General features: G+C 39.7%; 1 protein-coding gene across 1 annotated transcript; it reads right to left on the reverse strand.

Moving 5' to 3' along the window:
* Nucleotides 1-806: 806 nt before the first annotated feature.
* On the reverse strand, nt 807-3,591 carry LOC119558475 (apical junction component 1 homolog; the record flags this gene model as incomplete). Its single annotated transcript, XM_037871988.1, has 1 exon — nt 807-3,591. A coding segment is annotated over one exon (1,344 nt), but the record flags the coding sequence as incomplete, so codon positions are not given.
* Between the last annotated feature and the right edge of the window lie 8,522 nt (nt 3,592-12,113).

The raw sequence follows: 12,113 nt of genomic DNA on the forward strand, positions 1-12,113 counted from the left end.
CGTTACAAGACTTCACAACAACAGGCTGCGGGGAAAATGCTGACATAAATAGCAAAAGAACCCTGGGAAACCCTCTGCATAGACTTCGTTGGCCCACTACCGAGATCTAGCCACGGCAACAACATGCTACTGGTTGTGTTCGACAAGTTCTCGAAATGGGTAGAACTAGCAGCCGTCAGAAAAGCAACAACGGAAATCGTGATAAATGTACCACGACAGCAAGTCCTAACACGGTATGGAGCACCGAAAAAACTCATCTTGGATAACTGGATAAAGTTCACGAGCAACAAGTTTAAGGCACAACTTCAAAAATGGGAAATTTTTCACTAGCTGACAGCCCCATACACTCCGCAGGAGAATCCGGCAGAGAGGCCAAACAGGACAATCAAAACAATGATAGCCCGAGATATCAATCGCAATCAACAGCAGCAGGTTAGAATCAACTGAAATGCTTGAAAAAAAATTAGCTGAAATATATTAGACTCGTCAATACCTGTCGATTGACAAACCTTCCAAAACTGAGGCGACCACAGTTTTTGTGCTAGAACCAAAGTTTTAGCTTAAATATATGTGTCTCGTAAACACCTATCGATTGACTTAAAAAAAGTTGGCGAAGCCCACTCTAACGCGTAAATCTGTTTCACGCCCACAAAACCATATATTGAGATCGCAAGAAGGTGGCCCTTGTATATCTTCATCTCCCTTCAGTACCTGTTACTGAGTAACGGGTATCTGGTAGTCAGGCACTCGACTGTGGAGTTCTTCCTTGTTTTTTACAGAAATCATACAATAATATTGTTTGCGTGATAAACCTTTGATTTTTATTGCATATTATGGCTTAAGCTATCTTCCTTTTTGTTATATTGTGCAATTCAAGTAAGTCAAACCAAATTTATCGATACAACGACTTAAGTAATTTTATTTATTTAAAAATCCAACAGGTCATAGAGAAGGGTTTCTTAAAAATGTAATTCTAAATGACAAAACATCCACATTGTTATCCGGAACTACATATATAACTTCTGTTACTATATCGGAGAAATTCGAAATCCTTAAAAACGAATATTTGTTCTACAGATCGCCCAACATGACAACATGTATAACACAATTTACAAATTACAATTTACAATTCATGCTAGGCCCTCAATTATACATACATTTTTTGTAGGCTCAATTTTTGTAAAATTCTTTAATACCTTTACAAAAAATTAGACTAGTACAATTATCTTGCGTAGTCGGCGTAGTCAAGTGGTGCAATTTCACCTTTCTTTAATTTAAATTACATTTAATACATAATTGGTATTCATTTAATAGATTGTTTAAAACAGGAAGTAGGCTTTACAGAAGAATACTTAAGAATCAAGGTCAACATTTTGAAACAAGTTCATTTTACGCAGTTTTGTTTTTTTTATAAGTTCTAGTTCTTAGAAAGTAACATTTGATTTAAAATAACTATTAAACATTTATTAAAATAGTTTGAGTCGAACTAATTGTCACTCAAAACATTTCAAAATTTAAAATTCTTAAGAATAATAACATTGTTACTGGTTTCTGGTCTTGATGCACTGGTCTGGGAAGTACATCATACAATTTCTAGAACCATGTTCTTTTAACTTTTGTTTCCTCATGCAGATAAAATTGTGAACAGACGCTGCTAGAACTTTCCAATTATTAAGAAGAATCTCCAGAAATCGTGTTAGAAATATAATATACAAATACTTATAAATATTATTTTTATTTTTCATCAGACAACTTCATTTGGAAAGTAGCCATATGGCCGCCATAAATGTTGAAAAACATGGAAAAAATTAACATTTGGCAAAGCGGATATAAAACTATAATTGGGTCAAATGTATTTTACACTTAGTAAACACTGCAATGGGTGAAAGCAAGACAAAAGAATACTGAGTTTTTTTTAAATATTCTACCTATAAGTGGGCTAAATTAGCTAAACATTTTTTGTTTGTTTTTAGAACCAAAATCGGTTACCTTCCAAAATTTAGATTTTGTTTGACGTTTTTTCGTCAAAAGCGCCACTGTGCGACGTTAATTAATTATTTATAACGTTCAAAAAGTAAGTTTAAGTAAGTAAAGCATTATTAGAAAGAATGTGTCTTACATTCGGGTACTTTCTATGCCACATTTTAAGGAGTCGTTGAAAAGCTTGGCGTGAAAAGCGTTGGCACTGCCGCTCCTTTCCTTCTGAAGTTCTTTGCTACCACTGCAATTGATTTTTTCAGCATTTAATCAAATGTTCTTGGATGTGGTCTTAAGTAGCTCATCATCGTCTTGCTGGGCGAAAGCCGCAGGAGAGCATACATCGATGGTAGTCACTCGATTGCCACCGTCCGCCGCTGAGGGAAGATTAATGAATTGACTTTTTGTTTGCGTCGGCATGATAATGCAGACGAAGCTATGGCCGGTCTGCGAATCTCGCGGATGCAATGTAACTGGGTTGAATTTATTGCTCCGCCCCCAGATGTATGTTTGCAGGCGCTGAAAAATTTCCGGGTAGTGCCTGCGCAGCATGACTCCGCGTCTGGACAGGATGTCAACAATGTTGGAAAGGATCAACTCCCGGTTGCGGTTCAAGAAGCCCTGCCCGGTGTTGAAGATTAGAATGACAATTTCAGTACGTTCCGGCTTGGCTACCACTTCCAGCGGTTGCTGAAGACGAAGCGCAAGCTCCTGTTCCAACTCGGTCACAACTTTCTTGCAGAGCTTTAGTTTGGCACAACGACTCACCAGTTGGCGTTCCCAGCGCACCGGCGCCTGACCCATGCCCGGCGCCTCCGACACCACACAAATGGCCACGTATATAAGCATCTTGGACTCTGGCTTGTACATTGTGCTGAGCTTAAGTAGCTCTGAGTACATTTCCAGGCCCATCTCGGCTGGCATAAGATCCGGCCAGCGCACGTACGAAGCTTCGCCCATACATTGGAACCCAATCCTGATGAACCCCTCTGCCATCTCAACACTCCGAAATAGAACCCGCACGACGCCCCGTCCCTGCGAGAGGCATCCTTTGCGTGCTAGCAGGCTGAGGTGGCGCTGCGAGTCCAGGTCGTCTTTGCAAGTAGCTAGCACCTGGCGACACAGGTTGGAGGCACGCGAGTGGAGGCACTCCTTGCGATGCCTTTCCCAATGGGTTCGTCGACACTCACGCGAACAGTATAAATGGGAACAATTATGGCATGACTTGTAGAGCTTCTTGGCATCGCCTGGCGAAGCCCACTGGTTGCACTTTGGGTTCCGACAGCGAATTTGTTGTCCAGATTCTTCTCCTTCTCGGGGATCCTTGTTGAGTCTTCCGTCGCTTCCCATTATTTTGTCCGTTTGCGTATTTTTCAATGTGCAGTCGCCCAGGAAGACCCGCCTGCTTTCCTTAAAGATATTCAACTGTCCACTTAATTCTGCTTCAACTGACGGTGAATTGAATTTAAAATTTGACTGTGGCTGTTGTGAGGGGGAGTCACCTTCGCTGCGACGTCGGGGCCCCTGCTGCTGTACTGCAGGAAGCGTCTCCAGCTGCTGTCGGCTAGTTGCGGTTGCTCCTATTAGAAAGAAAGATAAAAATCTTTTAGCTAAAATATTTCAAAAAAGTTATTTTTCTTTTAATTTCGCTATAAGCAAAACTTTACTTCATTGATATTTCTATATATAGTTATGACATACAAATTATGTGCTTGTTAGCGAACTCGTAGAGCTGAGTGTCCAAACTTCTATTAATAGCACATCTGGAAATCTGTAACTAGGAGTTACATAGTTTCAGGGTTGTGATATTAATCACGTGATGTGTGTAAAAGCTAGAAGTATTGTTGGTTTGAAAGCAATCTGTTTTCCTATTGCTCTTTTTTATTTACGCTATGCTCGCCATGCTAATGATATAATTTTGCTGCCTTGAAAGACATTAGCAAAAATCTATATAAAAACATAAGTTCTTAAAAAATTCTCCATAAACTTATGGTATTCGTTGCGAGTGTACTGGTTTCAAAGGTACTGCAGCTTTGTAAGTCGTTTGTGTTTATTTTAGGACTGATACAGAAAATAACAAGGAGTAGCGCCTTAACAAGCCTTTTTTATAAATTAAGAATTTTTAGTTTACCTTAATATTTCCACAGAGAATTGCATCGATTAGACCATCATAGTTTCGGTCAGCAACTCTGACCCTATAAGCTATCAAGCAAAATCACCTCTTAACGAGGTAAAAATAGTGAAAATCGCACCTTCGACATAAAATAGTTCTGATATAAACTTTTGTGTCGAAATTTACACAGAAAACTTCTTAGAGGATCCCCAATCTGCCGATATGTCGAGCATATCGGCCCAACCTCTACGAGTGAATCCCTATGAAAATATGCCCCCCTTTTTTCTTTGGGAAAAATACGAGGCGGTTTTCTTGAGTTGGTTTAGCGTGCATACTGGCATAATCTCTGTGGGACAGCATTTTTCAAATGCCTTTTTTAAACTTAAGTAAGACTCGGATTTGCCCCAAACATATCTAGATCATTTAAAAATTTTCTCTAAACAATTTCGCATTTCAGCTATTTTGATTTAGTCCCCAAAAAAATAAAAATATAAAATATATGAAAATGTAGTACCAATGAAAAATCAATTCATTACTTTAAAACAAGGAAGAACTCTATAGTCGAGTACCTCGACTATCAGGTATTTATTCAGCTAAAGGGACCAAAGAGGTGTGCAAGCTCCAAAGCGAGATTGTAATGCGCCACCTACCACGATCTCAATATATGGTTATGTGGGCTGCAGACAGATTTAAACGTTATGTGCGTGGCAATTTTTTTTGGGCCAATCGATAGGTATTGACGAGACTAATACAATTCACTTAACATATTTTTCTAGCATGAAAGTTGTGGGCGCCACGGGCTTGGGCGACTTGTGGGTGATAAAGTGGGTGTGGCACACTGACGAAAGAAACTTGCGCTGCACAGGAATTTTTAGAATCTGCAGGCCTAATCCCAGTACTGCAGCTTTTATCGTTTCCGAGATCACAGCGTCCATACGGACAGACGGACATGGCTAAATCGACTCGTCTAGTGATCGTGATCAAGAATATATATTCTTTATGGATTCGGAAACTCTTTCTTCTACCTGTTACATACTTTTCGACGAATTTAGTTACCGTTTTACTCTACGAGTAACGGGTCTAAAAAGTAATGGTAATAAAAATATTATTGCAATACTTTTCAAAAACATAATGATGATGGCATAGCATTACATTTCTTTTCCAAACAAATTACTTTTGGCAAAACTAATGCTAATGGTAAAATATTTCATCACAATAGAAAAATATAACGCTAATGAACATTTTTATTAGAAATTTTAATGGTAATGAAAAAATGTACACTTACGAGAAAATAGAAAATTTATTGAACGAAGTTTGGTGGCTCATTAAATCTGAAGCTTTTACCAATTTAGTCCAATCCAGCTTAAATTTAAATGCTACTACACATCAGGAACCTTGGCCATCTCAAGAATTCGCGTTTCCACGTTATCCACCACCAAAAATTACATAAACGCTTGTAGCAGTCAGTCTCTTCTGAAGAAATAGCTATTTTTATATCACCTCGAAAGCTTAAACTTGCGAAATTCAATTCAATTCACATAAGAAACCTTGAAGTTCGGGTCGTTATTTTTCGTGCCAATTTCAAATATTAATTATAAATATTAAATATAATAATTATTAACTTAGCATTAAGCGATTTCTAAGGCACCCCTGATTGTCGTTTCATATGGTTTTTGTGGGCAGACTGAGCTTTAAGTTAGAGGATATTGTCCTTAGAAAGGATGGCAACAAAGTTAAGCACCGTTCTAAATTGTTGTATGAATTGTTCCAAGATTAGAAGACTAATCAAATGTTGAGGATTCGCGATACATGGCCAACTTACGAAAAAATACTTATATTTTTCGATCTTTAGCGCCCTAAATAAACTTTTTAAAGATGTATTTTCGAATTTTAGTTCCTTTTGTGCATAACCTTCAGTTCCAGAAATTTCTTTTTACATATAGACATTTGTCCGGGATGTCCGTTTTTTCAAACCTGACAGCTCATGTGGCAATTTTTCGATGTCAGTCGTGATTTCAGGCTTACCTATTTACCTATTTGGAGTATGGAAGGTCACCTCATTACATGTCCTTGGTGTGACATAATATAAAATTTCATCTACAAAAATTTTTTAAAAAAAAGTTTATAAAATAAAATTATTTTTTTTATTTTTCGATAAACATACAATTAGTTATATTTGTGGAACTCAATTCACTTTAACGCGTGGAAAAATCAACTTGTAGTGTAATAAAAGAAAAGCCATCACTAAATTTGGGCAGTGAGGCTGTCTATGCGTCTAAGTCTGGCCACTTGCGGGCCGTCCAAGATTCCCATTTTTTTTTCGCGCGGGATCCCACGGCCTCACCTCCCGCCTAACCGAGCGGATCACCAAATTCCTTTGACCACCTTTTAATAAAGCCAAGCGCACCCCTAGTTTTATTCACGAGGGAAGAAATATACTATACTAGAGTTATTCTATCCAATGAACCATCACTCAGCAATTATGTCGCATATTGAGGATTGACTCGACATAAAATAATTACCTTACACTTAGAGCCACTTGAATTATTCAAGTCGCATTGTAAATTGGACTGGCTAGAAGTATCCTTGTACTGCAGAAACAATTCAACATCATCTGTGTACATTAGTATACGAGAATGAGTTATAACTGAGAGACGGTCATTTATAAGTAAATTAAAAAGTAGCGACCCCAGGTAGTATCCCTTGTGGGACACCGGAGGTAACGAAAAGTATACAAGACAGTTCTTCAATTCAGATAACTTAAGATCCATTCGAAACGATCAACAGGGAACCCTAATAAATCAAGTTCTCTGACCAGAAAAAGTCAGTGTAAGTGGCGTCTGTTTGAAGATGTTTTTTATGTCCCTTGATCAGAGATGATGTACGTTCCAAAAGGTTAGTGGTTGTTGGTCTACGTTTCAAAAACCTGTGTTGACACGGAGATATAACTGACCTACAAAGGTGCAGCAAGTGGGGAGTAACAAAATTTTCAAAGAGCTTTGGGATCGCTGACAATTTAGAGCAGCGGTCGGCACACACTTTCCATCATAAATTTGCCTTGCATGAGTGAGAGTGTAAAAAATACGAAGTTGGTGCACGCTGAAGCGTGACGTTTCTCTGCCTTGCACTGATTTCTGTCGCCCTGCGACGGCGAAGCGCGTCGAAGCTAAAAAAAAGACCTGAAGTCCCGTGCCGAAGTCACACGAACATCTACGTTATATGTGAGCGAGCAGCGGATGGACAGAACAATTCCCTATGCTCACTTTATAAGGCGCTGCCGACCGCTCATTTAAAGATATACCTCTTATTGCATGCTTTCACTTTGCTACCATTCGTGTGGAGAGAAATTACAAACGATTCCTGCCACATATTGGGAAATTGTGAAGAATCATGTGATAGCAATCATGTGATTCATGTACAGCAGACCATGAAAAGGTGGGAGTCCATGCTTAAGGTTACTGCAGCAGCTTGACATTTTACAGTTCCGTTTGACCTGTAAGGGGAGTATTGCAAGGGAGAGCGCACTCAAATAGCACTCAAATTATGAGATGTGAGTAACTGTTGAAATGCGTTTCGTTTATTAGCATCACATCAATTGAATTAGCGGTAACATTGTGCTCTAAATCGAGACTTTTGCCAGTGAAACCATTGGCGTTCCTAAATGAGAAAAGAATGCCTAAATTAGACTTGTCTTCCGATCTAAGACGCATAAGAATGCGAATTACTGGTAAACATCATTGACATCATCTGGTCAATACGGGAGATGTGTAATTCAAGACCAGCACTAGACAGAGGAGCCTCAGGTGCGAGTTGCATTAGATTCGAAGTGCTAGATCCAGAAGACGGGGAGGGTATAGTTGGCCCCAACACTGAGCAGGAAGGGGAGCAGGTACAAATTGAACTGATGGTTGTTTTTTGGTTGTTCCTGATTTGCGACGAGCAATTGCTTATGAAAAAGCTGGACATTTGCGGTAGCCTGCACTGTGGTTGGAACTGCAATTAATGCACTTAAATTAATCCTGAAACCTAATGGGGCAAACAGGGTTCGAGATTCATGGGATGCAAGAAACAGTGTGTTTTTGTGTGCAATAGCCTGGCAATTATAGCACCTAACAGTAACATCGCATCGTTCAGGCACTTTAGTAATTGATAAGCCAACGACTTAATGTCGTAGGTTTTAAAATTATTTGGCGACGACTCTAGCTCACAAATAAAAATATTGGGTCTGAAACCATTGTTCTTATCAGGGGGCTTGTAAACATTGCGGACAACATGACCAGCGGCGCCTAATTCAGCCTTGATATCTTCAGGATCCGTAGATGAATGAAAGTTATGGTACGCTTACTAGTCACAGGGGGCTGGCGGGAGTTAAAGGGCTCCAGTGAAGGAGACCTACGATCATTAGGGAGTCATCATCACATAAGAGGACAAAACCGTTTTAATGACCTAAATATTTTTGCCAGGAGAGTCTGAAACCTCAGATGCAAATAGTTCTGAATTAACCTTGCGATGAAGACTACGAAGCATCCTTACCGTAGTCAGCATCAAGCTCACTTCTCTTTCTTATGCGTTTGACAGGCTCGTAACGCAACTGGTTAGTCACTTTTTGACTGATGAAGTCTGGACTTATAGTATGTATTCCTTCTTTAAAATTATCAAATCCATGTGGAGAAGCAAAATCTTTCTCATCATCAATCAAAGTACCCGCCGAAGCATCCAAAAGGTCTTTAAAATTGTCTAGCAATGGTCTTGGACCTATCGGAGGTCACCCTTACATCACGACCTCTATACGACCTGGAAATTTCTTTGCTAACAGTGACATTTTAATTCTCAATTATAAAACAAGGAAGAACGATATAGTCGAGTGCCTCGACTATCAGATACCCGTTACTCAGCTAAGGGGTCCAAAGGGAAATGGAGATATGCAAGCAGCAAAGCGAGATTGAAATGCGCCACCTACCGGCGGTAGACAGATTTAAGCGTTATGGGCGATTAGAGTGGGCGTGGCATATTCGCGTAATAAAATTGCGCTGCGTACTAGGCTACGGAATCTAAATCTGAGATCCCAATTATCTATCTTTGATAGTTAACGAGATATCCACGTTCATACTTACGATTTTTTGAAGTTTGTGGGCGTTAAAGTGGGCGTGGCAAACTTTTATTTGAGGCAATACATTTCAGTTAAAATTTGTATTCTAGCATCAAAACTGTAGGAGCCACAGTTTTGGGCGGTTTGTGGGCGTTAGAGTGGGCGTGGCACTCTGCTGAAACAAACTTGCGCTGCGTAGGAAGCTCAGGAATCTGCATGCCTAATTCCAGTATTGTAGCTCTTATAGTTTCCGAGATCTCAGCGTTCATCCGGACAGACGAACAGACGGTCAGACGGACAGACGGACATGGCTATATCGACTCGGCTAGTGACCCTGATCAAGAATATATATACTTTAAGGGGTCGGAAACGCTTCTATCTGCCATCTAGTATACCCTTTTACTCTACGAGTAACGGGTATAAAAATTAAAAGACAAAGAACCATAGCAGTTATCCAAATTCGTATTAGCACCTCATAGAGGGTCCTCAAAACCTTAATCAGGGACGAACATGATGAGGGCCAGCAGGGCGGCCGGCCAGCCAATGCAGGCAAGGCCGGCAAATACGACGCGTTAATGAAGTCGAACACGAAAGAACAAAAGCTTACAAATAGTTAGATATTTTGTATGGAAAAACGAAACAGATTTTATTTATGGTATCACTAACCTGACTTTACCTGATAACTCTAAACGGGAAACTTAATGTAGCCGACACACTTGTTAAGAAACTTTTGATTTCCGTCGATTGACGCCGAAAGACTTTGAGCAGTCAAGCCAATTTCCTCACTCCTTTACACGTTTTTTGTTTTGTTTTGCTTTTCTAAGGCTTATTAGAAAGAAGAGAGAGTAACGGAAACAACGAATTATGGCAAAGAATACTAGATTACAATACAAAGAAAGATAGATAAATCTGCGAATAACTGTATATCTTCTTGCCCGACCGTTTTTGTCGGTAGTCTTCGACGCTGCGGCGGCTTCTCTGCTGACGTCGACAGCGGCTGTGTTTTTGCCTGCTAACATGTAACCCAAAGCTGACTCCAGAACTGAACGGAACTAACATAAGCTTGATAGTGAAATCGGTGTAAGAGGCATGGCAAATTTAAATCAAATATGTCTTCCCGTTTTAAGTCGCTATCTAAGTCAATGAAACCTAAATGGGTTTCGGTTTATTTTGAAGTGCACTTTTCTCACGTGAAATCCAAATTGAGGTTAAATTCCATAACCCAACATATTTTAGTACCTGTTACTGGTAGAGTAAAAGGATATATTATATTCGGGGAAAGTAAGTAACAGGCAGAAGGACAGAATCACCATCACTAGCCGAGTCGATCTACCGATGTCCCTCTGTCCGACTGTCCATATGTCCGTGTGTAAGCTATGAATCTGGAAACTATAAGAGGTAGAGGGATGCGATTTCAGATTGAGATTTCTTATTTTCTTTGCAACGCAAGTTTGTTCCGTGAACATGCCACACTCACTCTGACGCCCACTAACCGCCAAAAACTGTGGCTTCTACAGATTTATTGCTAGAATTTTAATAAACTAGCGCTGCATATGTAGCTGAAGAATCTATATCTGAAATCCAAGCTTTGATAGTTTCCGAGATATCAGAGTTCATTTGGATGATTCCTTGAAGTTTATGAGCTTTAGATTGGGCGGGGCCACGGTTTTTTAAGGTCAATCCATAGGTTTTTACAAGAAATTGTTTCCTTGCTTTAGGACTGTAGAAACACAGTCTTGGGCGGTTCGTGGGCGTTAGAGTGGGTGTGGCGTATTCGCGTAACTTGCGCTACTTATGAAGCTAAGGTATTTTAATCTGAAGTCCCAACTCTTTAGCGTTGATTGTTTCGGAGATATCAGGGTTCTATAATGGCTCCAAGCGTGTAGCTCAATGGTGAAATAATTTATTTTTTATAAAACTACGAGACTCACCAACGATAGTCAAACAATTTCTTTATTTCATTTTTATTTTTCTCAAACCTATAATATAATATGGTCGTTTTGGAATGCAGATTAGAACAAATTTCTATTGATCTTCTGGCCATTATCGTAGTCAGTTCATGGTTTGCCTAAACGTGTGTTCAGACAAATTTATATTGACATTCGGAATTTATAACATAAGGCCCCAGAGCCCAGGCTTGAACCAGGTCATATTAGTTGTCTGGTGCACGAACGATGGCCACTTCATGTTTTCAGATAACCTGGAATTTTGGTAATCATTTCAGAATTTTACCATACCAGCATTCTGATATAAACTGAAGAGTTCATCGTAAAATGTTTTTGTACACAATAGTATATATATACCCGTTACTCGTAGAGTAAAAGGGTATACTAGATTCGTCGGAAAGTATGTAACAAGTAGAAGGAAGCGTTTCCGACCCCATAAAGTATATATATTCTTGATCAGGATCACTAGCCGAGTCGATCTAGCCATGTCCGTCTGTCAGGATGAACGCTATTGAGATTTGGCGTGCAGATTCTTAAGCTTCTTACGTAGCGCAAGTTTGTTTCAGCAGAGTGCCACGCCCACTCTAACGCCCACAAACCGCCCAGAACTGTGGCTCCTACAGTTTTGATGCTAGAATAAAAATTTTAACTGAAATGTATTGTTCTCATCAATACCCATCAATACTTCAAAAAATCTTTGATATGAACGTGGATATTTCGGAAACCATCAAAGATAGAGAATTGGGATCTCAGATTTAGATTCCGTAGCCTTGTGCGCAGCGCAAGTTTGTTACGCGAATATGCCACGCCCACTCTAACGCCCACAAACCTCCCAAGCCTGTGGGGCCCACAATTTTCATGCTAGATACAAAATTTTAACTGAACTGTATTGGTCTCGTCAATACCTATCGATTGATCCAAAAAAAATTTGCCACTCCCACTCTAACGCCCATAACGTTTAAATCTGTCTACCGCCGGTAGGTGGCGT

The sequence above is a fragment of the Drosophila subpulchrella genome, unplaced genomic scaffold (genome assembly GCF_014743375.2).
Source record: "Drosophila subpulchrella strain 33 F10 #4 breed RU33 unplaced genomic scaffold, RU_Dsub_v1.1 Primary Assembly Seq100, whole genome shotgun sequence".
NCBI classification, from domain to species: domain Eukaryota; kingdom Metazoa; phylum Arthropoda; class Insecta; order Diptera; family Drosophilidae; genus Drosophila; species Drosophila subpulchrella.